We start from the raw sequence: 26,862 nt of genomic DNA, 5'->3' as shown, positions 1-26,862 counted from the left end.
TTTGATGATCTGTTCCTAATTTTATTATCATTCATTTAAGAAAATGTAGACAAAGTATTCATAAAGAAGATGAAAAACATTACAGACATGGAGACAAAATAAGAACACAAATTATTTTTTTACATTTATTTACGTTGGCAGGGATTAGGCGGACAATTTCTAAAAACTATGCTATCATGTTGAGGAATTCTTTGTGGACCAATACACCTGAGAAAATCCATCAAAGGAACAAGAGGAACAAAATCCAGCACCATAATCACCAGGACCTTCAAAAAATTACTTTGCATTTCCCCATAATCCTGATTCCAGCCGTTCCGTCTAGATTTCAGGGCTGATGTAATCCCTAAATATAATATACACTTTTACAGAGTGTAAAGCCACTGATCTTAACATGAACGGAGATAAAGAGACTTTAAACCACACTTAAAATAAACATTCAAACAAATGAATCCTGCATATGGAGTGCTGGTGAGTTCATTCTACACATCTGTCACCCTGTGTGTGTGTGTGTGTGTGTGTGTGTGTTTGCATCTTTATGTAAATGAAAGGGTTTTGCAATGATCCACCATATGTCATCAAGTATGCAAACATCCTCATAGAAAACACACTACCATTCATACCTGGCTTGCAGTAGCAGCAAAGTAAAATAATCTAAAAGGTCCATGGCCGACACACACACCTTCGCACACACGCATAACAAGTCCATTTCGGCACGTCACTGTCCCTTCTTCTCCTTTGCGTTGGGCCCTTGCAGGACGGCCCGCACGCTGCTCCACACCTCGGTGTACAGCATGGTGCCGAGGAAGACCACAGCCATGCCCACCCAGTGCCAGGGGGTGAAGGGGTTTTGGAAGTACATGATGGAGAAGATGAGGCTGAGGAACTTCCGCAGGGTCACCAGGAGGGTGACGGTGAGTGAGGTGCACTCTGTGGTCAGGATGAAGACGCCGCGGATGCACACGTATCTGAAGATGCTGGTTAATGTTGATAACAGGACTGTAAGGAGTTTGGAATACAGCAACCTATGTTTGACTTAAATCACTGGATAGCTGTTGTCCTTTACCACACACACACACACACACACACACACACACACACACACACACACACACACACACACACACACACACACACACACACACACACACACACACACACACACACACACACACACACACACACACACACTTTCATTTTAGGTCAAGGAGAGGAAGTGGGTGGCATAAGATGTGACACAGACTTTTAGCTCGCCAGACGATTGCATACATTGTAGTGTGTGTGTTGACAGGAAGGAGTACAAGAAACAGCCGGAAGTGCAGCTTTGTTCAGTAGGATACTGTGTGATGACGTTGACTAGAAGGTAGATCCACATTACAGGCACGGCCGTGCCAATCACAGGGACAACTACAGGAGCTGCAGAGAGGAGACCGGTGTTCATCCATCATCATCATCATCATCATCATCATCATCTTGCCCACTACAGCCAAATACTGATTGATGTTACTCGTAATAATAAGATCAAACGTGACCATAAATCATATGAACTCTTGAACTCACTGCTCTGACTGAAGTGGACAGAGTGGTTGTATATGTCAGTGGAGAGCAGCAGAAAGCCGGGCAGGGGCAGGAAGTGCTGTGAGGAGAGATGACCACAAACATGTTAACACAAAACACTACACTGGTCTCATGATGAGTAAGACCCCTGAGAAAACACTCACGTTGTAGAAGAGCGCCTCCCGGGGGTATTTGCCGTACTGCTTGTACAGCGTCTCTTGGAAAATGCCCATCCTGGCAGACATTAGCAACGCAAATGTCAACATGCCGATGCCTGAAAGAACAGGGAAGCCACAGAATAAATAACATGACCTAATTTCTCCTCGAAATACTGCATCAATTGTGACATTTTGTGTTTTATATTCCACAGCTTAATTGGTGTTTCAAACATACCCATAAGCCAGCGTGCAAAGGCCTGGAATCCCTCCTCCTCTGATGCCCCATCGGCCACGTTCTGCATGAACAAACAAAAGTCAAAGTGTACACACGTATGATGCAACAGGGATGTATAGAGAATGTGATGTGTAAAGTGTTCAGCTCAGGACTCACCACTTGTTTGGCAGACATGATGGTGCATATGAAGATGCCAGCTGAAACTAACGCTATGGACAGATATTTGCTTGCAGAATACCTGCAGGGAGACACAAACACAAATACAGAACAAGCCGATCAGCTGCAGATCAGACTCCACGGTTAAACATCTGGCGTGCTGTGTGTGTTCTTCACGTCAGAGGAAGCAGGGTACCTTTTCTTTAGGATGATTATACCCAGGATCATGTTGGCGCTGAGTGATCCCTGCAAACACACGAGCACACACACACACACACACACACACATATAAACTGATGAAGCTGAGTTGGTGGTCATGGATGACGGAGGGAAGAACGAGTAGATGAGACACTTACTGATCTGAAGATCATGTGTAAGGGCATGGAGATGTTGAAATTCAGAGCATAGTTGTTAACCACGCTGACTGTAAAGAACATGGTCACCATGATGACATAGTTTCTGTAATGAGAAACACAAGACAGTTTAGGACCCAAATGAATCATTGATCAACAGTTAGTTAGTCATTTAACTTTATTACAGAATTTTTTAGTAATAATATGGATTTGCTACTTTTTTCCTGTCGCATATTATCATAAATCTGTAGTTTTGGTTAGTTATAGAGACAAAAGGAGTAAAGTGAGGCGGACACATTGGATTCTGGGAAGGTATTTGTCTCCATCACATTTGATAAACCACAAGATTAATCCAGAAGAGAGAAATTAATCAAGAAAGAAAAGTCATTAGCTGCAGTGCAAGTTGGTTCTTAGCATCTGCTCTTCATCTCATTGCGGCAAAGTTCAACTCGGCTCACTGAGCTCTCATACCTCACGGGAATCACTGGGCTCTTCCTTCCAAAGTTCATCTCGAAGAAGAACCCCTCCAGTGCAATAAATGCAAACTGAGCGAAGGTCACGATGTTGCCACATCCTGGAAACTCCCTGAAGAACACAAGGACAGATCACAGTCAAGGGTGTACAGCAGTGTGTGTAGTTTAGTAGTGTAGTGGTTAGGCTCTAAACATCAGCTACTTTAAAATGGACAGATTCTGCAAATTTGGTTATAAGGAAGCAGTGACAGCTAAACAACTGAGGCCATTTAACTGTTTATCATCAAGGATAGAGATAAGATAAGATAAGGGATAGATAAGGGGTACAAGTACGCACAATAAGAGATATAAAGTACATACAATAAGGGGTACCAAGTGCATAATGTACAATAGCTCTGGCACATCTCTAATGATTAGAGCATAGAGACACACCAGGCCTATATAACCTGAACCTGAACTACAAGCACTTCAGTGTGAAGCTGGCGAGCAAATGAAGGGACCTGAACCCTGAACCCTCAGCTCAAATGTCTGATACTCATCATGCAGTCCAATATGATGGACATGAAGAGTCAAACTTAACGTGGATTTTCAATGTCCAAACAAATCAACACCTGTTTTGAACATCACATGGAGCAACACAAAGTCGCTATGAAAGAGCTGATGTGGCATCCAGACATGTTTATCTAAATGTGATGAAGCTCAGTGGAGGTCATCATGGTGGTTCCCATAACACCAGAGCGGCCCATTTGGAGCCTTGAAAGGATCTAAATCACAGGCCTCCCTGAGCAGAAGGCCACCCTTCAACAAGTCTCATGTCCTGGCAAGCACAGACCAAAGCCAGTTGCCCAGACACTGACAGTACAAGTTGTTCTGTTCACACCAGACCGCTGGGTGCTGAGGGTGCTGACGCCGTCTGACATAACATTGTCAATAGTCAGCAAGAAGGATGCCAAGGGCAAACTGGGCCAACAGGGGGTGCTTAGGGCTTCTCCCTCCATGCCTGTCTGAGCTTGACCTATCAGGAAGAAAAACCGTGCAGCTCCCATTGGAATCAGCCTGAAGCAGGAGGAGGCCAGAGGGGCCATGGAGTGCGGAGGGAGAACTGACAGAAAGTGGAAGATCCAGACAGAGACGGACACAAACATGAAGGAGGAAAGGTTCTGATATAAGCTGCTGGACAACACAAGTAATAGTGTCATTGGACCCTTTGCGTCATCTGACATGTGGAGGACCCTGCAGGCTGAGCTCAGCTTTCTAATATGGGATCCATGTGACTCCAGAGCCTACAGCTGTGGTACCTGACAGCCCCCCCAAACACAGTGTCTCAGCACATCCTGTCTGGCTGCAGAACATCTCTGACACAGGATCCATTCATAAACATCAGCACACAAGTTATCCACTTATAACTGAAGCCTTTGTGAGTCTCCTTTTATCTACAGAGCTACTACATGTGTTTGTATTGTGCTTGTCAGATGAGTAGGACAGTAAACAGCTGGTTTGTGCAGACTCACAGAATGCAGCCCAAGGTGATCAGATATCACAAATCAGACACAGGTCACAAGAGGTGAGATGTCTGTGAGGCTCCCCTGCTGCCAACTTCAACCTGTTTACTGACCTACATCTGAGGAGTGTTGCATATAGCGTTTGGCCATTTTGTCATAACAGAATTTAGAGGAAAAACTACATTTAAAACAACATAAAGATCCTCCTGTATGTCACTATGTAACCCTGATCATATGGTAATGTGCCTTTATGCTGTGGGGGGCAAACAAACACAAACATGTCACAAGTCCTGAGGATCAGAGATGAAAGTCACTGACCTGGCGAGAAGCTCCAGCGACACAACATTACTACAGCATCCCACAAGAACCAGCGCAATAGCAAACACGGGACCCATCGCCTTTGGCTTAAAAACTAGGTGCCAAACTAGGTGTCAGTTCCTAGAAAGATTTATAGAAAAGTACATTGTAGTGAAAAGGCATCGGTTTGTACTTTCTTCAGGCTCCTTTACTTCCGTTCAAAGTCCTCTGCAATAATCGAACGCGTTGAAGATCGAAATTTACATCACCCAGAAAAAGCAGAAAAAAAGAAACTATATGCATAAATGTTACGTTGTAGCTATTCTCGCGTGTGAAACAACGTAAAGATCTGAGACGGACAATGAACGGAGAGGGCCATGGCATGGGTAATCAGCGCTGTGGCAACTGCGCAGGAGATAGTCATGATGAGTTCAAACGTGTCACGTATGCGCCGCGGTATGCGCATATTTGTGTGTCAAACTGAAGAGTTCTCACTCGGTCCGTGTTTCTTGATACAAGAAAACGTAACTTTGCCAACACGAACAAAATGCGTTAATTTAACAAATTTCATGTCCACGTTTTATATCCTAGTAGTTATAACAGTATGGCGGGAAATATTTCCTTAGTTAAAGTGTAAAGTGTAAGACTTAAGACCTAAGGAAGGCGGGCTGCTCTCTTCTGTTTGTCAATACAGCCACAAGTGACGATTTTTATCGAAACATTGCGGCTTTATAAACTTTACTTATACTGTCTCCCTTTTTCAGCAGTGACGTAATTAACCCGCCAAACAGGACAAAACATGAAATATTCTCGTTTTAAGGAGCAGAGGCGTCGTGAGTAAAGCACGCAGGTTATGTATCAGCATAAACGATCTTTGGTGGATGACGCGCTTACGTGGTTCCGGAAGACGTGGCGCAGCCGTTAGCTTGGCTCTCCCCGCCGCTGCCCAGCATCCTGTGCTAGCCAGTGCTAACGAAACCATCCTCCGCCGGCTAAACACCAAACACTATCTTCAAGCGTTCAGCAGCTGCGTGGGAGTTGAGACTCGCTGTAACGGTTCAAAATGATTTCCCTCACGGACTCGCAGAGTAAGAACGCTTTGTTTTTGTTTATAATTATCAGGCTTAGATCAATGAATGAGGTTAATGCAGCAGTCAAGCAAAGCGGCTCAGTGTGAACGGTGTTTGCGTAGTCACATGTTTAAAAACCGGTGTTTTTACTATATATTTGATTTATTATTATCTAATTATCCCTTTGAATCATGTCATTTACATTTTCGCGCAATTTCAATGCTTTCATTTTTTGTTAATCATTTTTTTAAAAGCTTTTGTTATAGTATTTTGCCATTTTATTTTGGCTATAGTGTTGATTTTGCCTGTGCACACAGGCAGGTTCCCATGGAGACCGATATGTAAAGATAACGGTCTGTAATCATGTCATTACGTGTGTCTTGTTACCTCTGCAGAGATTGGGATGGGGCTGACAGGGTTCGGCGTGTTCTTTCTCTTCTTTGGGATGATGCTGTTTTTTGATAAAGCTCTTCTCGCCATTGGAAATGTAAGTTAAAGCCTGAGAGTCCTGATGTCTCTGATTGGAGTCCCCTCCTTCCCCCTTGGACAGCATGCCGAGACATCTGTTGTGTTTGCTCTGTCGTGCAGATTCTTTTCGTGGCAGGTTTGTCCTTTGTCATCGGCCTGGAGCGGACATTCCGATTCTTCTTCCAGAGGCATAAATTCAAAGCCACCAGCTTCTTCCTGGGAGGAGTGCTGGTGGTTCTGATCGGCTGGCCAATCATCGGCGTCGTCCTGGAGATCTACGGTTTCTTCCTTTTGTTCAGGTCAGCTGTGGCAGAAAGAAAAGGAGAGATTTTGTGACGTTACCTTGGATTATTTGACCTTTGAGTTTCTTCGCTCATCTCAATCTCTTTTTCTTGAACAGGGGCTTCTTCCCGGTGGCGGTGGGCTTCATCAGGCGGGTACCCGTGCTCGGCTCCCTGCTCAACTTACCAGGCATCAGTGGTGTAAGTATCATGATACACAGTGAAGCAAAGACAGAGAGATACAGGAGTTTGCCTCAAGGTCTTGAACACACCAACAGGAGAGAGATTTCAAATCAGTTTCTAAATTAAATAACTACACTCTTGTATGGCCTCTGAACAGCGCCCCCATTACACCAGGATCTGCTTCTCGTCATAGGACATCATGTGATTCTCCACATTGTGGTTTATGTCACACTGTAAATGTGTTTTCATGCTGTGTAAGGCCTTTGTAAGTGTGTGAAGACGGCGCAGTTCCCTTTACAAAGCTCTTTTGGGTATGAACAGAACAGTAGCTACCTAAAATGACACAGCTGACTGTATTTGAATGATCTCTCCCTGTGTTTTGCTGAGTACTTGCTCACACAGATCCTGTAGCCATAGTTCCGATCATTTGAGTTTAGTAAGTAAGTATCGTCTTAAGTATCAAGCTGCTGCACACTTTAAGATCCAACTAATGGCGGCCTGCTCCAGATAGATCAGGAGAAAGTTGGTAACCTAAGACTGAAATGATGGAAGGTCAATCTGGGAAGCAGCTGAGATTTAACCGCGGCTTATTTCTTCTTCTTCTCTTTCAGCTGGTGGACAAAATAGGCGAGAGCAACACGATGGTATGACAGGATGGAGCTGCTGCTTTAAAGGGGGAATGTGTTTCTTTATCAGTGCTTCTAATAGTGACTCTGCCACTCCTCCACTGAATTCAAACACCTCGCCGCACAAAAACCCAAGAAGTCTGTCTGTGGATGTCGACTGATGTGATGAAGCTTCCCCTCATCAGAGGGGGCGTGGCTTCAGATCCTCTCCCCCAGGGGGAACAAGCTGCCAGGGTGGCACGCCTCCTTTTTTTCAACCATTGCTACTCCTTATAGACTGACCACTGGACCAACCCGCCAGACGCACTCAGGAGGATCGGGAGGGGTCCTGTCGCAGCATCCAGGCGTCTGGATCGTGTGCCTGAAACAACACAGATGTAATATTATGAAATGTGACGTTTGAGCGAAGTCGTACAGGGAAACCTGGACCGTTGTGGAAAGATCACGTGGATTGTTTTCTGTCAATTTGTATAAAATATGTGAAGAGGTTTGTCAAGAGATGCTCTACTGTTCCTTTTTGTAAGTGCATACTTGAAATAAAGTGTGTGTTTTATAAGTTAGCTGTATGCTTTGTTGTGTCTTCTTATGCTGTAGGATCATTCTGAAACAGCAGTGTGTCTTCCTTTTATTCTATTGTGTTGCAGTGACATGTTCAAACAAATATAGAGTTACTGCTTCACACACGGTTTAGGATCCAGCCTTGAGCAGGGTTACAGTGGTGTTTAGGTTTACACTATTACACACTGGCACTGTTTACATGCACACTTAACTTAGATTTCTGTTCATACGGTGATTAAGGTGCAACACATACATTTTTTTTGCTGTACATACACGACTCATTGCAAAACTGTGTTCTGAGGGAAGTCAGCTAAGGAAGTAATATGCAGAACGCTTCTGCTAAGTGGAAACTGATGGTGTGTTCACTGGCCCTGGGAAATAAGGATAACGTTGCCTAATTTAGGTGTATTACTTGGATTATATTAACATTGATTTGTGCGGATATCAATCTGATTGTTGAGTTGACTCCAATCTAAGTTGTTGCGCCTCATGTCTGTGTTCTTGATTCTGATTGGTGACCAAAGACAAACCCTATACCAACTGGCTGATGTAGTTAAAATAGTGTTCTGGTCAGGCAGAGCGAAATCATGATGACTGAGGCAAGTGGGAGGTTTGGTGTCAGACATTGGTGTTATACTTGTTAGTGAGGCTGCTTTCTTATTGACTGTAATAGAGGGGAATAAGGTCACAGTGAAAGGTTGTGTTTACCTTGGACAGGATGTGCAAGGATGTCCCCTTTTTTACTGCACACCTCAACCTGGATCTGGACAGGACTCCTATCTACTGAGTGTGTGGAAGTCTGACCTGTTGACCTTAGTTCCACCCACATACACACTGACACGCTGTCATCACATCTGCCTCATTCACACGAGCTCATCTGAGTCATTCATGCAGTGACCCCCTCAACACTTCACCGGCTCCTGTGGACCGAAGAAACATTGAGGAAACATGTATTCTGTGCGACTGTGTTTATCTGTGATTGATATGCATTGACGCTTTTAATAGCACCTCCCAGCACAAGCAATGTGACGTAGCTCTGAGCATCATCATCCAATATATTAAGCTCCTTTGGCAGAGGAGGGCAAAACCACAAACCACAACATCAATAAAACAAACAGGACAGGACACAAGGATTCTAAATAGCGGTAAGTCCTTTTTTCTTGTTGTGTGATATGATGTTTGTGGATGTGATGCATGATGGTTTCAGGTCAGGTTGACTTGAACGTTGCCTTTTCCTCTTCATCTTCATTGCAGAGTTCAGTGATGGCTCTCACAGTCACGCTGCTTTTAATGACACTGTTTTGTCAAAGCTGGAGCGCACCACGGGTAAGAACAACAGATGAATGAGGCATAACTGGGGATGGATCACTGGAACTTCTGAGTTATAGCAGTATTGTACCCAACAACAGTGTCTTCTTTACCTATTGCAGCGTAGAATCTGGAGCCCGCAGGCAATCCTGTACCTGAAAGGCAGACGTAAGATTCTAACTGGACAAAGACTCAAACGTTTTGCACTGAATTATGAAGTAAAAATCAGTATTAGTTCAAAGTAATTTCTTTTTTCAGAGGGACACCCATCGGTGTTAGAGCGCACTGGCAGAGATGAAAGGAACACTTTACACGATGGTGTGAGAGTATCTGTCACTCCATCTGCCGTTTTGGAGTTTCTGCAGAAAGCAATGGAGGAAGGTACACACTTACTACTACACACTGACTCAAACTGCTGCCTGACTCGTTTAAAGGAAATTTTGACCTGTGATTCCTTCCTCAGACAAAGACAATGGAGATGATCTGCATAATCCAGATGATGAAGAAGCGTTGGAGTTGAATGATCTGTGATTTGTTTGAGTGTTTGTCTGCTCTGTCAGAGTTCAAATAAACTCGTGTCCGCTGTGATGTCGGACTGATTTGATCATACGTGTTGTTCCTTCGGAGATCTTTCAGTGGAAGGAATTCCTTTCACACATGGATGAAATGCACACTGGCCATTAATCCATTCACGCCTCGCAGTCATTATCGCCATCATCCTCATCATCACACATCCACATTGGGGGGTCACACAGAGTGGTGCCCCCATCACTGTGATTCAGGATGACACCCTGATTCAGATCTGTTAGGGTTAAACAAAGGTCAGCCGTGGATTCTGACTCATTTTAAGATGGTGTTGTTTAAGTTTGCTCTCGCCTGCAACTCCTACACAAACACCCACATCAACCGTGATACAGTAGAGGGGCTGTCAGGAGAGGACATGTCTCTGTAAAGACAGTTTAACCTGACTTTACTGACTGGAGCAGTTTTGGAAACATTTTTTACGAGTTCTTTCATTACTGCAGTCACTTCAGATGTGTTAAAAGCATTACTGTAGACTTTTTGTAACACTTTGTCCCACAGCAACACTATTTTGTTCTGCATGGGCATTAATCAATTGTCATGTTCAGACTGTAAACTTGCTAATTTACAACACGCACGCACGCACGCACGCACATACACACACACACACCTTCGTCAGATGTTGTGCTTTATATCTAAACTTTGCTGCCATATGCAAACATGTCAAAATGCACCGGAAGGGGGGAAACCCACCCTAAAATAGAAATTAAATGCAGGCTTTTTAAACTTTGTAAACACCTGAAAGAGTTAACCGAAGTAAGCCTTTAAGATTTCCCTTTTCTACACCTTTTAATTAAAAAATGTGACTACTATTTCTCACCATTTAGTTTTCGTTGCAGTCTTGTGTTTGTTTGACTGCACATTCACTCATCACAGCATCTATTCCCAGCAGCTGTTATATTACTTACTGACACTAGAGGGCGCCGTCATTACGGTCAACTTCGGAATAATTGAACACATGCACTTTCTGTTTAAGCACACAGCTGCTTTATTACACATCAAAGTGCAACACAAGCTGTGTGAAAACACTGCCACCTACAGCTGAACCTCAAAAACCCAAACACAGGAGGGGAAACACATTTTCTTTGCCTAAATGAGCCACAACCCCGGTTACTGGTTCATGATACACACAATCCTACGAAGGGTTAGGTTTGGGGCTTTGTAGCCGGATGAGAAAGAAGAATCCCATGAACGTGCACCTGGTTCACTGAAGAGAAGTGTGAAGGACTGTGAAGGGGTGAGCAGTGAGTGGTAATGGTGCGTAACTATGGCTGCCACAGGAGGAGACGTGGCTACTCTACCCCCTGCTGTTCATTCAGAGGTCCTGCAGGTCCTTCTGGATGTCCCACAGTGTCTCAGCACTGTTCTGCAGCTGGGCCACCTCCTCCTCTGTCAGGGTCACGTTGACCACGCTGGCCACGCCCCCATTGTTAAGCACGCAGGGCACACTGAGGTACACCTCGTCGCTGATGCCATACATGCCCTGCAAGCACACACACACACACACACACACACACACACACACACACGTCTGTGACCCAGCAAACACATCTCACACATCACAAAGAGAGCTAGAGAGATTTACTAAAGTGTGTATAAAGATATGATACAGCACTGGTCTACACACAGCGTAATCACACCACTACATTAACCGCGCTGAGCTAATGTGTGTGTACATCTAACGAGACTCTGGCCTCACCTGCACCATGGTGGAGACCGGATGGATCCTGTTCATGTTCCTCATGAGGCTCTCAGTCAGGTCGGCTACACTCAGACCGATGGCCCAGTTAGTGTAACCCTTCAGTTTGATGACCTCATAGGCACTGACACACACACACACACACACACACACACACACACACACACACACACACACAAATGAACACACAGTTGTTGGTGATAATACCCTGAACTGTTACGATAGAATAAAAATAAAGACATAAGAGGAATAAACACAGTATAATGTAAATATAAGACAACCCTGACAACAACGGACCACTTCACATTGATCACATGACACAGAGAGAGTCTAAGAGTTCAGGTTTGCTGCACTTGACACTTGGTTTGATTCTTGGTCTTCACTTCCCAGGCTGTTGTCCTTTGAGTGGAGCCTTTTGGACCTCTGTGCTATTTCTTCATCAGCACTAAAATAGACTTTAGCTAATGTTTCTTGTGTATCTCCTCATAGAGCTTCTCTCAAGAAGCACAAAGACGAGGCTGAGCTGCACAACACGGCCGTACAAAGGAGGGCATTCACTGTTTCTAAGGACATAACACACTTTCTCCACTATCAGTGTCTGTTACTCCCATCAGGTTGAAGGTGGGTACACACACCGTCAGCGTTGTCTGTGTAAGAACAGACAGTTCATCGTATTGAGTTTCATTTGAGACCAAAGACAAATAAACTGTCCTGGCTGCTGGACAACACTTCCACAAAATCTTTCTTTTGTCCTTCAGAGTCCAGAGTGAGTGTGAGGTGGCCTACCTGTCCACCACCATCTTGTGGGTCTCCATCCAGTTCTCGCTGTCACTATCAGTGCCGATATCCGGATTCAACGTCTGCAGGTTGACGCCAGCTACGTTGGCTCCACTCCACACAGGCACTGAAACACACCTCCTCATCAAGCTCACTGCTCACACGCCCGTCCTCATCTTTGAATATCATGACCGTACAATAGCTACAAATGCTCACCACTGGTATCTCCATGTTCTCCCAGAATCCAGCCGTTGAAGCTGCTGGGATGGATTCCCAGTTTCTCAGCCATCAGGAAACGAAAACGGGCAGAGTCCAGATTGGTTCCGCTGCCGATGACGCGGTGCTTGGGGAGGCCGCTCAGTTTCCAGGTTACGTAGGTCAGTACATCAACTGTGGAGTGTTGGTCACGTCATTAAGTGGTCAACATGCCTGTGTGTGTGTGTGTGTGTGTGTGTGTGAATGGGCCTTTAACAGTACCTGGATTGGAAACCACGATGATGATACATTCAGGGCTGTATCTGATGATCTGGGGGATGATGTGCATGAAGATCTTGACGTTTCTCTGGACAAGGTTCAGCCTGCTCTCCCCCTCCTGCTGACGGACCCCTGCTGTCACCACCACTATCCGAGAGTTGGCCGTAACAGAGTAATCTGCGAGAGAGGGAGAGAGAGGAGTGAAGTGAAGTGAAGTGGACACTGCTTGATCAGGGTAAAGGTGTTGAACTCACTTTAGAAGATCAGAAAATCAAATTTGGAGAATGTGTCGTAAGAATGGATGTGTCTTGGCACATCCCCCATCAAGGCAGATGGCGGCCCACCTAGAGCCCCGGTACTGCCTGAGGTCGCTACACATTAAAGGGGAGTTTTTCCTTGCTTGTTCATGGGGCAATGTTGAGAATCTGTGTGCCCTGAGATAACCTTCGCTGTGATCTGGAGCTGCATAAATAAACTTGAGAGGATTGAGTTTCAGGGATGTCAACTCACCTTTGTCTGCAACTATTTTCGGGGTCTTGAGGAAGAGGCTGCCGTGCTGCAGATCCATCATCTCTCCTTTCAGCTTGTCCTCCATCACATCCACCAGGGCCAGTTCATCAGCCAGCTCCTGCAAGCAACACCAGAGGAGAGCTGCTTCATTTCACTGCAGATGCTCAAACCCAGAGGGCCAAGCAGCTCATTTGATGATGTAATCGATAGACAAAATAGTAATACGTTGGATAAAATGGATTTAACAAAGGTTAACCCACAGAGAACACTATACTAATGTGTTGTACAGCATTAAAGATAAGCCAATACATTTTATAAACAAGGCACAATAGTGAATGTTTAAAAGAAAAAGTGAGGAGAGAAGCTACACTGAAACTTTTGGAGAATCTGACACCAAGAGATCTGTACTCTTGTGTCTGGCTCACCAGACTCCGGGTATCAGCGGTGGGACTCTTACCCTCAGCAGGATGCTGACAGCACAGGCCATGCCAACCTGGCCCACGCCAACCACGGTCACCTTATTTCTGGGAGGCTCGGGGGGGCCATGGAACAGCGGCGTGATCAGCTGGTGCAGCACTGAGGCCATTTTCAAAGCTGGCAGGCGTGAAATGGAAGAAAGGAGAGTCAAGGACAAGTGACAAGGCAGACAAAGCCAGGACAAACATTCATCCATCCAAACTGCTTTCAGGGCAAAGCCTGGAATCAGAGAAAGATTATTAAGCATGAGGTTTATTTACAAACATTATATCTGACATCTGTATTCATTATTTAGTCAGAAAGCCCAGGCCCACGTTGTCCTCCTGCAGAGTTCACCCTGAAAAGACCCTGACACACACACACACAGATGTGATACTTGCATTGTTCAGCGATGCTCCGAGCTGTGAGGTACAAACACCAGCATGTAATCAGCATGGCAAACTAAAAGGATACCTAAAGTGTTTTCAGAGAGCCCCTGCAGCTGCTGCATCCACAACACTTCCTCCTCCTCCTCCTCCTCTCTCTCTGTGTGTGTGTGAGCAGCCCAGTAAGTTGAAGCAGGCATTCATTCAGCTGCAGTGGCAGCATAGAGCACATGTGACTCAGATTGGGGAGGTGAACTCTGCTCATCCTCCTCACCCAGCTTCCCAAAAGGAGGACGGGAGATTATAATCGGATGCCAAACTTGACCGAGTGCCTGCAGACTGTTAAAGCAGAGTTAAAGGAGTTAGTGTAATCCTTTAACTCTGCCTCCATCTGCTGCACCTGAAGTTTTAGATGAACATTTACTCTGCATCTAATGGGATGTCTCACTAAAGAGCAGTATGAAACGACAGCCATCATACAGTAATGAAGGATGAATTATGAAAATGATGGAAACCCGACATTGCATTCTCTCTGTCTAAGCGCAATATAATTAAATTAAATCATTATTACAGTGATAGGGGTTATCAGTAGTAATGATACATATTGTATGATATTTGATTGATAAACAATTTAAGCCATTTAAGTAATTAAAGAACAAAAAATAACATGCATTGATGAGATAAATATAATAAAAAGTAGTGCATAACATAAATAAATAAGAAACAATTCATATTTAAGAATAATATATACACCATAGATTAAAAACAACATTTCAAATAAATATATATACAAAATAAATAACCCAGAAGAGGGCTCATAAAATCACATAAACAAACAATAAAAAGTAAGGGGTAAGATAAATTTAAAAAATAATAAAAAAAAGATTTTAATTTAGTTGATAAAACATTAAATAAGATTCTGATGGAGGCGTATTGGACACATGGGATAAAAAGGATGCAGTTCATTGTTTGGGTTGAGTGAAGCTGGATTACAGAGAGAGAGTTATCATCTGCTCTAACCATAGAAACACACGCTGGCTTAATGAGCTGGCTGAACCTGCCACACACACACACATCGGCTATAATACAATAAATAGGGTAATACATTCATGGTGGCTGTGTGAATGATCAAATCCCTAACATACAATTTAATGGAGTTTTCTGGAGACTCTAGCCATGACAGCTGGGATCCATATATGGTGGGTGGGCAAGAAAGAGAAGTCATGGTTGAACTTGAACCACTGACCCCTGCCATGGAGACATGAAGACATGTGATCTTCAGGGCTGTGTGTGCGTGGTAACAGGAATTCAGTTTTTAATCCCAACAATAGTTACTGGTCCCTCCCATTGTTGGACACAGAACTCCATCTCAAAATGGATTACTATCTTGAATTAACTTACACAAAGCCTGCAATAGTAAAGACAGCGGAAACGAGCAAAAACCCTAAATCTCGAAGTTGCATAGAACACCAAGAGCATAATTACCTGTTGCAGTCAGAATCCAGAACTCAAACAGTGCAGTGAGACTTCCTGTTGTTGTGCTTCACTGTGTGCCTGCTCCTCTTCTTGTTGTGCTTCTGTCTACAGGATTTAATTGTCTAAGCCTCTCCATCCCCTACAAAGTCTCAATTTGGCCTTTCAACAGTCAGCTGCTCTGATTGTCACCAATGAGAGCATGCTTTACGTTCATATCAATAGAGATGGAAGATGCTTAATGCAAAACAAAAAAAAAAGGTGAAAGCCATTTTGAAATTTGCTCAGAAGTGCATTGAACCTAAATGTCAGTGAGTGTGTGACAGCCTGAGCGTCTCCATTGAAGAGGGGACGGAAATGGAATACAAGAACACACTGACTCTGAATGGAGGGATCAGATTGTCTGGATTAATGGGAGAGAAAATCTATGAAACATCCAAAAAGCCGGTACAGCCCTTCATCGCTGTCCGAGTGAAGCTACAGAATGACACGGTGACAAAAACTTAGCATTGAAGTTTATTGATGATATATTGTCTACATTATAAATAAACAGATTAAAAATCCTTACCCACATACCCGGTGGATTTTCTGTTCATTGTGGGAGAGAGAGAGCTGCCTGTTTTTAGGTCAATCACATTCACAAGATTCCTATTCAGATACATAATCACTTGTGTGGATTTCAGATTGCTTTCAAATGACACCTTGAAATGTGCTATAAAAAGATAAACACACCACATTAGAAAAATATCAAAATACAAACAAAGATGCCCTAGAATTCCCCCCCCCCCAAAAAAAACAGCTCCTGTGGACAAAAAAGAAACCTTTGTACACATGAACCTCTTATTTGTGGTAATTTACACAGGCAGGAATAGTTTCAGGAGATCAACAGGTTTTACTTTCTCTTTGCAGATCTGTCCCGTGTGTGTGTGTGTGTGTGTGTGTGTGTGTGTGTGTGTGTGAGTGAGTGTGTGTGTGGACACATGCGGTCAGCGAGGTGGGGCTATGTGGGCGCACTGCAACAGCCGGTCGAGCAGGACCGAAGGATCAAAAATCTAACAAAATGCTGAAAAACAAAAAAAGCACAGGGGGCAAAAATAAAGAGGTACATGAACGACGCTGAAATCAATCTTTAATAAATGCTGATAAAAGAAGATGCCTCCTAAAAACATGATTACTTCCTCAAGCCTCCCGCAGTGGAAATCAAGTTCACAATATAAAGCAAAAAAAAATAATAAGAAGAATATCAATTTAACCTTAATGATGAAACCCTATAGGCTTGTGTGTTCTTGCAGTGATCAGCCACGGAAAGTTTTCAACCTCAGCCTGTACGATGGGACTGTTCTTCCTCGTGCGGAAGTTGTGACCTGATTACATCACACGTCTCCTCCTGACGTTTGAGCTGTATCGACCTGAGCACCATGAAAATCGTGAATCTCTCTACCTGACTCTATCGCTACAAAAGGGAAAAAAAAGGTGAAAACTTGTTAATAAAAAGCTGCATTGTGCTCTAAAATGGGAGGAAGCTAAGTGCTAACAGAGTCCAGGCACTTTGCCGTCAGGAAAGAAAAACAAAACAACCTGGCACAGAGCTTTAGAAAACTACAGTATGTCCTTCAAAAACTACAACCATGCATGGATAACTGGTCTCCACACTGCAAACAGTTCTACATATAAAGGGTTAAATACACACAGACACAAACAATTCACAGATGGAAATCAACATTAAAGATGAGTCTGTTGGGACTGCTGTTAGACAGTGTTAATCAGAAGCTGCTGTGGGAGAACGCCGCTCTCTCGCTGTGGGGGAGAAGACTGAAATTAGGAGAGGCGTGATGTCATCGCTCCCAATTACACCTGTGTTCTTTTTGTCGAACCATGTGGGTGGGGGAGGACGAAATGAAGAGGTGACCTGAAGGTTGCTGTGTTGCTTGTTTGTGCTGCGGCCAATGTCAGGGAGCTGGTGCGGGCATAGTGAGGCTCTTGCTGAGGGTCTTTATTTGCCGGTGTTGTCCCCAGCGTCGCCGCCGCCGATGCCGAGGACGGTGGCCGTGTGGGCCGCGGCGCTCTGGAGGGGGACGATCACGCTGTCGAGGAGGCCTTTGACAGCGTCCACCTGACTGGCGTCCAGGTTCTGGTAGGCGTAGTAGAGACCGCCGGCCACCATGACGAGGATCAGGAGGTTGAGCATCACGGAGAGGAAGCCTCGCCGGGCTGGCGCTTTGCTAGAAGAAGAGGCGGCGCCGCCCACTCGGGAGAAAGACTCGGAATAAGTGCGGGTCTCCGTTTTGGTCAGCCGCGACTCGTCCAGCCAGTATTCACTCGGCTTCAGCGGTCGGCCAGCTGCCCCTCGGATTGGCCGCCTGCAGGTGGCGCTGATCGCAGAAAAACAAACGTTACAACTTCAACAAATACAAATGAAACTTTAACGCCAACACTAACAATTCAGCTCATTGATAGATTACAAAGCACACCAACACAAAGAGCATTTGTTTACCTGATGCCTGTCGGGGTGTTGATTTCATTGGCGAGGATGTCTTCAACTACGCTCTCTCCACTCTTCTTCGGGGTCTCTTCCACAAGCTTCTCCTCCACAATCTGGCAATGCAATGGACAGACGTGAAAGCTTCTCATAAGCAACCACAGAAACGGGCTGGACGGGCTGGACAGTCCCGACTGAGCCTCACCTTGGTTTGCCGTCTGCTGCTGGTAGTCCTTCCTGTGACGGGGGTCTTCCCTCTGCTCCTCGCTTTCTCCACTACAGGCACAGGCTCAGGGGCGGCAACCTCCTCTATTAATAACACAGAAAAAACAAAGTACAAAGAAAAGGTTAAGTGCATTTGACCCGCACTTCAGGAAAGGTCTAGAAGTCTAGAAAATGGAATTAAATATAACCCGCATAATGAACAGTAAGGACTCACCATCTTCCTTGTCGCTGTACTGGTCAGAGTTTGAGTTGCCGTTCTGGTTGCTGTCCACCTTGGGCAGAGCTGTGATGTCTGCCGGAGCTTCAGGTACACTGGGGGTTTCCTCTGAAGGCAGCTCCAGAAGCTTCTGCAGCTTCTTCTCATACACCTTACGGGTGGAAGCTGAACAGATGGGACAAAAGACGGCCAAAAGAATAGTTTAGATATAAGACCGACTCGAGAACTTTCATTTAAACAGAATTCATACATTCACATAAAGTAAATAAGAAGTTTTTAATCTGATACAAAAGGACAATTAGGACCAAAGTGAAGAACCTTACCCACTATGGGTCCTGATTCCACTCCATGCTTGGCCAGCTGTCGTTTCAAATCTTCATCAGAGAGCTCTGTCACCTCCGTTTCCTCTGTGCGGGGCTTGTCTGTCTTTCTGGTGGCTTTCTGTTTACAAATTTAAATCAAAACCAAACGCCATCAACACAACCGCAACCAAGCAATGACTAGTCGATCCACAATCACGTCCAATCACAACACAGACACATGCAAACAGACGATTTTGTTTTGACAGTAAAACAAGACACTTACTCTCCCAGATCGACTTTTGTTGGAGACAACAGGAGCGGGGAATTCGTCATCGCTTGAAAACGCGTCCACAGGTGCGCTGATCTTTTCGTTCAAAACGGTTAAGTTCTTCAGATACAGCTGAACGTACACTTCCTTCTTATGCTCCCCGCTCGGAAGAGGCACATTGTTCGCTGTGAGCTCGTTTTTCAGTTTATCTTTCGTGAGAACCGATGGATCTTCGAGGAACTCTGCCATGTTTCTGGAAAATGTTCTAAACGGAGCTTAGTAGTTAAAATAGTTTGTGTAAAGCTAACGGAAATTAGCCTCTTCGCTCCCGGGGCTGCTAACAACAACAGAAACGTGAGCGAACGCACCGCTGTTGACAAACGGGAGTCTCGCGCCTTATTCTCTCGCCGATTCCGCTAACAGGACACAGAAGACTTTAGAAAATAAACGTACTTGTTAGGTAGTTAGCCGAGTCGATGGTGTACTCACGGGTAGATTTATTTTTTTGGAACACGACGCGGGCATATGCGATAGCGAAAATCTCTGCAAAAATTGGGATTTAACAAGCTCAAATTGACTGAATTAGCTTAGCTTAAAACCCGGTGCACTTGCGACTGTCTGTCCGCGGTCGCGACAGGGCCAAACAATAAGCGAGCACGCTATTGGCTGAAACGTCACAATAATCTCTAATCTGATTGGTTCACTATGAATGGAACAACTGCTGTCCTCGATCACAAAGAAACCCGTAGGCGGCATTTTATGCGCGGTGAAAACATGACATTTACACTTTATAAGAACTCTAACATGACTCTGCTTAAAATGTTATGAGATGTGACTTTTTATTTTAATTGGCTCCCCCCCAACTATACTAAATGATATTAAAATATTTATATTTATGGAATAGTACAATTTGCTGAGTTCATACATAATTCTGAATGGCAATGCCCGCACATAGTTAGTTTTCATATTACATAATGTGTCTTAGTGAACGTGATTCCATGAAATGTGCTTTTTGTAGCAGAAGAGGGCAGCATCAACCTCTATTCAAACACCAGGGAGGGGTTTATAGACTATGTTTATGTTCAGCCTGGGGAAAGGGCAAGAAAGAGGAAAGAAAGCTGGCACAGTAACAACTACTGTCCTCCCTAGTCCAAATTAGGAGCAGTTGTACAGTAGAAACTACACACACACGCAGGCAGTGGTCAGACTGTGTGTGTGTGTGTGTGTGTGTGTAGTTTCTTGCTGGTCTCTGCGGTGAGGCCCGTGGCTGCCTTGGGGACAGTGGTTTGAGGTGGCACTGTGGCTCCCCCACCTGTCCTTCATTCCGGCCTCTGAGGCTTTTTGGGATGCTGCTGCAGAAACCGAGCAATTGATCCCTGCCTGGGCTCCAAAACCACACTAAACACAAGCACTTGAAGTATAGTTCAGGTTTTCCATAGTGGATTTGCCAGTGGAGTGTAAGCATAAAAATGTTGAGCCCTTGAGAAACACCTCTTAAGCTTTCTTTGTGTGTAATTTATACAGAAAATAAGGCGCAGGCCAAGAATCATAAAGAGTACCTCTTTAAGCATAACAGTCATGGCCTCTGAGAAATGATCAAAGCTCACTCTTTAATCGTCAACATTCACGTTTTCAGAATGAGTTCATTTAAAATGGAATTGCTCCACCTGATGTCGATCAGCCGGTGGAATCCTCAACTTTTCCTGACAGATGTTTGTGAAATCAAGACAGAGAACAGATCATGTCATTGGCAGAAATAAGCAAACATAAATAATATTAAATAAATTGTGGAGAAAGTAATGTCCTCTGCCAGAATATTTTGCTTGCATTTGAATTAATTGTATTGAATTGTGCCACATTTGATTTAATTGAAAAGTTTGAATGACACGACACATTGTTATGTAATGTTTGGAGTAGAGGGCATACAGGTTTCCAACGGACACAAACATTCATGGTCTAAAAGGGGATTTGGATCTTGTAGAAAAATGTTGAACACTGATTCCTTGGTTGAGTTTATCTTGGATTTTAAGCATTTCTAAATCCCATTTGAGTCAACCACAGGAGCAGCGAAGGAAAAGTCAACCTTTACCACCCGGAGAATGTCTGATCCAATTCCACTGACACAACAAAAGACACATGAGAGAGATTAATCACAGTTATGTCATTTCAGCACATCATGTGATCGCATGCTTGTCACCTCATGATCATGTTGACTGACCTGTATTTGTTTTACTGTCATGCGGAAATGTTTTCTTGAGTAAATTGCATCAATGAAATAAAGCCAAACATTGAACCTAATGTATTTGTGTATGCCAACACTATGCAATATTAAAATAGTGGCCGTTTTTTCTCATCTCTAATCTTCCAAGGGTGTTATTGCAGACTGCCAAAATAATTAAGAGCGATTCCTGTGCAGTTTCCTGCAGAGAAAGGAGGGTAGGATGTGGGCAGTGAGTGAAGTACAGAAGTTGGGATTTGTGTGTCCTGGCCTAGGAACAGCCATCTTCTGCACACACAGTGTATTTTCATCTGTTGACAATCTAAACTGTTCTTTAAAGGACACACACTCAGTTGTAGACATTTCTGTCAGATGGAAAAATGAGACTCCCCCTCCGGCCATTGCTGATGCCCCATTGGCCGCCTGCCTCTTTGTATCATAAGTACTCTTCAACATATTTGCATTACTATTATGATTTGAGCTTTTGCTGTTTTATTTGGCCATTGGATACAGAATCACTGTGCTTCTGTCCTCACTGAACTTTTGGCAAATATTACTCTATGTGAACTTTCATGTAATGAATGAAGAATTTCTATTAAATCTTCACCCATGGGAAACCATCTTGGATCACTTGGAGGAAAACTTAATGTTAGTCATCCATCTCCACAAAATGTAACTCAGTGACATGTAATTGGTAAAAGGATCAAGACAAATATGATCTGTTGCAGCCACTGAAAGTGCCTCCACAGTAGCTCCCAATGACCACTGCAGATGTCCTGGAATGCAAACTTGGTTCAATGCTGTAGATCCTTTATTCACTTCACAGTTCAGGAGATCATGAACTCTATGCATAACTAAGCAGAGTACCTGCCAGTGAGCCGCGCTGCGCCAAATACAATCACCAGCCCTGTCCAACGAGAATGTATCCCACGTCCCCAAGCACAGCCCCGGGTGCCCAACATCAGGATCATCACAAACTCCTCGCAAGTGCATGTTTCCAACATTACAGAGCACTACAAACAACCTTCATTTGTGAGATTTTAGAAACCACATGTTTGATTTTGCACATGGTTCATCACCAAGCGGGTTAGCTTGAAGTGCCTCATACAGTTGAAGTGAATTGCCGGTGGCTCCTGATGAACAGCAAGGGTAACCTCACACAGGTGACTGCCAGACTCTTGAGTTAACAGGAAAGAAATATTTCCGTGCTTAACTTGGCCGAAGCTCTCAACAGACCTGCCTCTGCTTAGCTTTCCTGTCCACATGGCTGAGCACTGGTAGTGGACCAGTATGAGGAGGGCCAAAGTCTTCTCAAAAGCCTCCTGTGATGTGTCGGTGGTGACACTGCCATGCCCCTCAACTGTTTCCTGTCTCTCCTGGATGCCTGGGTTCTGAGCTCATAGGCCCCTCACTCAAGCGAGTCACCATTTGGGGGCGTCAGCATTAACTGAACCTAATGAATGAGTAGACAATCAACAGAGACTCAGCAGCACTCATGAGTGTTAAGTGCCAGATCAGGGAACATGCCAACAGCTCAGTGCATTCAGCATTTTACTGCAATTGTTGGCAGTACTGGCGCTCAGTTTAGGTCCTAAAAAAAGAACAGGGAGTGGATTTTATCAAGGCTGACAACAAGAGGCCTCTTCGGGGACCTTTGTGTGAGGTGCCTCCACAGACTGACATGATTGTGTTTGTAATTTTCTCACTGGGAAGTTTGGGTTCTTTCGGGAGTCAGGTTTTTGTTAAGTAATGGCTTTCATTTCTAAATTTTCTTGTATTTCCAAAAGAAACCTGGCACTTCAGGTGATATGATCATATTTATGCAACCCTGAAAGCTGAAACATTTAGGCCCGTTTGTGTTTAACAGCTGAAACGTATTCCTCCTCGCCCGGATCTTAAGATGATTTGGCCAGTGGACCCGTAGGAGGTATGCCATGTGTGAAAGGCACTTGTCGTGGTGTTTACTGTCCTTCCAGGAGGCATTTTTGATGGTTCTGTGTTTGTAGCAGTTCATAGTTTTGGGTAGTAAAACACCGGGGGCCTATCAATGCTCTGAAGCCTCACAGTTTGGCTCATCCGTGCCAGCGGTAAAGGACAAATGTGCCAAAGTCTGCTGGTTTGGCTCTTTTCTCGCCCCCTGGCTTCCAACCCTGATGTATCCAGCTGAGGTACAATAATTTGACACCTCTTAAGCAGCTGGACCCTTTAGCGTGACAACCGCTGCTTTGTTTTATATTCCTGCGTATTTTGAACGCAATAAAAAATTACAGTCAGCAACATCCAAACTGTGTTTTTATCCACTTTGGGCCTTTGCCCCCTCCCATCCCCTTCAATCTCCTTTATCCCTCCCTTTCCTATGTGGGATTTAACGTACACTTTGTGGTAACCTTGCTAAGTTATCAATTTTTTCTATGGTCTCTCACACTGAATAAAGTCTTGTTTCTCCGTGCCTGCTTGTTAAGACTTCAAGGACAGCTCCCTCCATCTGGCATTAAGTATTCCTGGTGCCAGTGTCGGGTTAACTGACACTCCTGCACTTAAACTAATGGCAGTGAACAGTCATCTCCCATGAGGTGCTCACCTTGGAAAAAATCACCCAGCTCCCTCATCCCCAATCATAGTGGTGCTCTCGCCACCCACTGAATGAAACCGTGGACATGAAAAGAGGGATTGTTTCACTATTCAGGCATATATAAGGCAAATGAAAACATGTAATACGCATGTCCTGTCTTGGATTTGCCCTCCTTCTGAGTTCAATGAGACGTTGAGAAGTGGGAAGAGTAAAACAGTGTACAAGTGGAAAAAGGCAGAGTCAGCATATTGTCATTAATACAACATCTTCATTAAGGCAGAAACGCACTTCCAGATTCCTTTCGCAAATGAAGCAAAACGTCTTAATGTTAGTCAAACATTAAACATCCACTACATCTGGAAGTTTAAAGTTTGAATTAAAACACTGAGAATGAGTTTGTGAAAATAGATCTGGGCTAAGCAGACGCACAGATTTAATGCAAAATTTAATATGTAGATAGCGCCCCTGATTAAAATTGGCCTTCTGTCTGTCTGTCTTTCTGTCTGTCTGACTGACTTGTTTAGTTTTTGGGGGGGTAGTATTGGAAGGAAATGGAAACACAACCATTGGTTCAAGGTGAGCTGTTTCATTTGGAATATGCATATTAGCTTTCATACCACTTACGGTAAATATAAATAATCACTCGGTCACTTTAAAAAAACAACAACTTAAAAATACAGCGTGACCAGTAGATCATATGCATAAGTTGACATTCCTTCAGAGGAATCTTGATACAAATATCACCTGTATCATACATCATGTCTCTTGTTGGATTTTCAGCAGGGCCCCATCCTTCCATTTAACGGTCTTTGGGAGACAGACTTTTCCATCCTAGGAGACACATTGTAACATAAATATCAATCACAGGTGAGTCCAGGGCAAAGAGAAGCATCTCTCAGAGCAGAGGAGTGCAGCATCACCCCGTCCTCCTCTGAACCCCCTTCTCAATGGAAACCTAAACAGCATTTTAAGAATGAAGAGGTTTTTCAGTTTGTTTCTAAATATAGGCCAGCCCAGGGGGAGATGGCAGGTTTCAGAGCCATTTTCAACAAAGATGAGCCCCGCGTCCTGCCCAGGGCCCGGCGGGTGGTGACTGCCGGTGGTCCGCCTTTCTCTTATGCACCGGCTCTTAAGTAAACACTACAATCCTGCGGTCAACTACAGCATGGCACCGAGCAAAAGGACTCACTGTGCAGTTATACACAGCGATGGTGTGTTGTCTTCTCTGGCCCACTCAGTCTCCACCCCTCCCCAACACAGAGGCCTGGGCAGGGGTCGAGGGCGAGCAACAAACCTTGATGTGTGATCCTGGATTCCTGCTGGGAACTCCTGGTGGGGGCAGTGTTGGCCTTCAGCTCCTAGACCCCCTCTGACAGAACATTTTTCATCTGAAAAATATGTCTAAATTAAGAACATCATCATGTTTATTGACATCATGCAAATTCATTGAGTTTACTCTGACGTTGTATAAGACAAGGCCATTGCAACCTGGCATGAGGAAGGATCGTCAACATGAATGACTGGTGATTCACTTGAGGTTGTATTAGATGTAATTTCACCACTATCAACATTAACAACACACAGATTTTACACTTGATTTAAGATGAAAACTGAAGTATCTGTAAAATGTTAGGTCCACAGAAAGGCCCCATGCATCACTGTGACTATCAGATGGACATTTGCCACATTGGTGTGAAAGGAAATGGTTGAGTAAATGGTTATGCAGATGTAACTACGTATTTATCGTATTCAAAGAATTATGATAGACAATGGCAGCCAGAAATACCGAGTTCTGACGGGAAATATGTGAAATCTGAACGTTTTATCAGAGGGGTACCATTCTGGGATAATATGCCATTAATCATCAGGATCATATCCAATAAAGTGACAGATAAATCAACACAGAGGGAAGCTGACAGCCCGTGTTCTTATCCACTGAGCAGTATAAAGGGGTACCAGTTAACCCTATATCCATTGAGCTCTGTGCCTGCGTCCCCGACACATGGAGATCATCATTTGAGGAGTCTCAGTTGCTACCTGTATGGACCACAGGGGTGGCAAATAACAGGCGCTGTGGCTTTCTGAACTTCTTAGTGGTGCAAGCAGAAGGATTTACGGTAACTCTCAGACAAGCGCTCACAGCTTGGACTCTTGGCACCGATTCGATATTGTCCCTGGCCGAGCATCAAACCCACTGAACTTGCGGTCCAAACGTACCTACACAAAACCGAGGATGTTTGAATGATAAATTGCCAACATTTAGTGGCAGAACAAAAAAGGGCTGGCCTTGCTGGGGATATTGATTTTAATTTTAATTTGCAGCAAGAATGCATACTGGGTGGCTTGATTATCCATATATGGTATTCTAGCCTAATCAATATGCTCCTCCCTTTATGTGAACATATGTTGACTGATTTATCTGTAGGTTTCACAGGTTCCACTCCTTTGGGGACACATGATTCTCGGCACATCTGAGTGCTTTCTTGGATCATGACATTACCTGAGTCGGTCAAAACAGCCTCAGAAGTTAATAACTGAGGTAACTTAATGGATAAATTTGGTAATTCTCTTTGTTTTCAGGAGTAGGGCCCTGAAAATGTGGATTTGTATCTTTAATTTCTGTATTAGAAAGTCAATCCAAATGCAGATAAGGGCAAAAACTATCACATCCCAGGTTAATGTATGCAAAAGCATGATACACAAGGTTAATGCATCATTTTACGAGTGTGGTAACTGCTAAGGTAAGGTGCTTTACAAAGCCACAGCACTGAATCTAAGGTCAGAGAGGATGAACTGAGCCAAACACACCAACTGCCACCCTGGAGAAAGAAGCAACGGTGCTAATATTAGGGCGAGACTGATTACAGAGCTACTATTAAGTTTTGGCATCAATTCTGGTCCAAAGTAGGAACGCCCTCAGCACTTCTCTTTGGTGTTCATGCCCTCGGTCCTCAGTGGCACACTACATAATATCACAAGGAGCCAGACCAAACATGCCAAAG

At 44.2% G+C, this 26,862-nt stretch overlaps 4 protein-coding genes and 1 long non-coding RNA gene across 6 annotated transcripts; 1 reads left to right on the top strand and 4 right to left on the bottom strand.

Annotated features, from left to right (window-relative positions):
* Window positions 1-64: 64 nt before the first annotated feature.
* On the bottom strand, window positions 65-5,162 carry slc35b4 (solute carrier family 35 member B4). The gene is made up of 10 exons (XM_076142461.1): window positions 4,750-5,162; window positions 2,928-3,041; window positions 2,460-2,562; window positions 2,300-2,349; window positions 2,104-2,185; window positions 1,948-2,008; window positions 1,719-1,828; window positions 1,558-1,633; window positions 1,338-1,413; window positions 65-965 (listed from the first exon to the last, which is right to left on the bottom strand). Exons 1-10 carry the CDS (start codon window positions 4,824-4,826, stop codon window positions 716-718), a joined length of 999 nt encoding a protein of 332 aa, XP_075998576.1. The 5' UTR covers window positions 4,827-5,162; the 3' UTR covers window positions 65-715.
* Window positions 5,163-5,633: 471 nt separating this feature from the next.
* golt1bb (golgi transport 1Bb) lies at window positions 5,634-7,916 on the top strand. The gene is made up of 5 exons (XM_076142462.1): window positions 5,634-5,816; window positions 6,194-6,285; window positions 6,387-6,565; window positions 6,667-6,748; window positions 7,342-7,916. The coding sequence occupies exons 1-5, from the start codon at window positions 5,792-5,794 to the stop codon at window positions 7,378-7,380; spliced, it is 417 nt and encodes a 138-aa protein (XP_075998577.1). The 5' UTR covers window positions 5,634-5,791; the 3' UTR covers window positions 7,381-7,916.
* Window positions 6,403-7,333, bottom strand: LOC142992146 (uncharacterized). The gene is made up of 2 exons (XR_012961018.1): window positions 6,735-7,333; window positions 6,403-6,570 (listed from the first exon to the last, which is right to left on the bottom strand). It is a non-coding gene; the product is annotated as an uncharacterized LOC142992146 (long non-coding RNA).
* Window positions 7,917-11,081: 3,165 nt separating the features above from the next.
* ldhbb (lactate dehydrogenase Bb) lies at window positions 11,082-13,858 on the bottom strand. 2 transcript variants are annotated; one of them, XM_076142249.1, is made up of 7 exons: window positions 13,722-13,858; window positions 13,265-13,382; window positions 12,758-12,931; window positions 12,497-12,670; window positions 12,290-12,407; window positions 11,504-11,627; window positions 11,082-11,287 (listed from the first exon to the last, which is right to left on the bottom strand). In XM_076142249.1, the coding sequence occupies exons 1-7, from the start codon at window positions 13,848-13,850 to the stop codon at window positions 11,120-11,122; spliced, it is 1,005 nt and encodes a 334-aa protein (XP_075998364.1). In that variant the 5' UTR covers window positions 13,851-13,858; the 3' UTR covers window positions 11,082-11,119. The 2 variants fall into 2 exon arrangements, with proteins under 2 accessions (XP_075998364.1, XP_075998365.1); XM_076142250.1 differs by lacking the exon at window positions 12,758-12,931 and having other exon boundaries at window positions 13,722-13,847.
* A 2,224-nt stretch (window positions 13,859-16,082) lies between these two features.
* Window positions 16,083-19,719, bottom strand: tmpob (thymopoietin b). Its single transcript, XM_076142483.1, has 6 exons — window positions 19,086-19,719; window positions 18,824-18,941; window positions 18,498-18,665; window positions 18,264-18,367; window positions 18,074-18,174; window positions 16,083-17,951 (listed from the first exon to the last, which is right to left on the bottom strand). Exons 1-6 carry the CDS (start codon window positions 19,317-19,319, stop codon window positions 17,573-17,575), a joined length of 1,104 nt encoding a protein of 367 aa, XP_075998598.1. The 5' UTR covers window positions 19,320-19,719; the 3' UTR covers window positions 16,083-17,572.
* Window positions 19,720-26,862: the final 7,143 nt, after the last annotated feature.

Source organism: Genypterus blacodes, unplaced genomic scaffold (assembly GCF_046128005.1).
Source record: "Genypterus blacodes isolate CSIRO-AG114 ecotype Tasmania unplaced genomic scaffold, CSIRO-AGI_Gbla_v1 ptg000021l_1, whole genome shotgun sequence".
In the NCBI taxonomy this organism is placed as follows: domain Eukaryota; kingdom Metazoa; phylum Chordata; class Actinopteri; order Ophidiiformes; family Ophidiidae; genus Genypterus; species Genypterus blacodes.
The sequence above is the reverse complement of the archived record's forward strand: the minus strand, read 5'-3'. Positions and strand labels throughout refer to the sequence as shown.

What these genes read in the sequence shown, in the direction of transcription:
- slc35b4 (XM_076142461.1), bottom strand. Translation starts at nt 4,826, where the DNA reads ATGGGTCCCGTGTTTGCTATTGCGCTGGTTCTTGTGGGATGCTGTAGT. An exon ending in AGCCCAGTGATTCCCGTGAG is followed by an intron (nt 2,563 to 2,927) that starts GTATGAGAGCTC and finishes TTCTCATTACAG; the next exon opens with AAACTATGTCATCATGGTGA. An exon ending in CTTTGCACGCTGGCTTATGG is followed by an intron (nt 1,829 to 1,947) that starts GTATGTTTGAAA and finishes CTGTTCTTTCAG; the next exon opens with GCATCGGCATGTTGACATTT.
- golt1bb (XM_076142462.1), top strand. Translation starts at nt 5,792, where the DNA reads ATGATTTCCCTCACGGACTCGCAGA. An exon ending in CTCTTCTCGCCATTGGAAAT is followed by an intron (nt 6,286 to 6,386) that starts GTAAGTTAAAGC and finishes TCTGTCGTGCAG; the next exon opens with ATTCTTTTCGTGGCAGGTTT. An exon ending in GGTTTCTTCCTTTTGTTCAG is followed by an intron (nt 6,566 to 6,666) that starts GTCAGCTGTGGC and finishes TTTCTTGAACAG; the next exon opens with GGGCTTCTTCCCGGTGGCGG.
- ldhbb (XM_076142249.1), bottom strand. Translation starts at nt 13,850, where the DNA reads ATGGCCTCAGTGCTGCACCAGCTGATCACGCCGCTGTTCCATGGCCCC. An exon ending in CATCGTGGTTTCCAATCCAG is followed by an intron (nt 12,671 to 12,757) that starts GTACTGTTAAAG and finishes AACACTCCACAG; the next exon opens with TTGATGTACTGACCTACGTA. An exon ending in CGGTCTCCACCATGGTGCAG is followed by an intron (nt 11,288 to 11,503) that starts GTGAGGCCAGAG and finishes GTGTGCTTGCAG; the next exon opens with GGCATGTATGGCATCAGCGA.
- tmpob (XM_076142483.1), bottom strand. Translation starts at nt 19,319, where the DNA reads ATGGCAGAGTTCCTCGAAGATCCATCGGTTCTCACGAAAGATAAACTG. An exon ending in ACAAAAGTCGATCTGGGAGA is followed by an intron (nt 18,942 to 19,085) that starts GTAAGTGTCTTG and finishes ATTTGTAAACAG; the next exon opens with AAAGCCACCAGAAAGACAGA. An exon ending in GCAGCAGACGGCAAACCAAG is followed by an intron (nt 18,175 to 18,263) that starts GTGAGGCTCAGT and finishes TTGCATTGCCAG; the next exon opens with ATTGTGGAGGAGAAGCTTGT.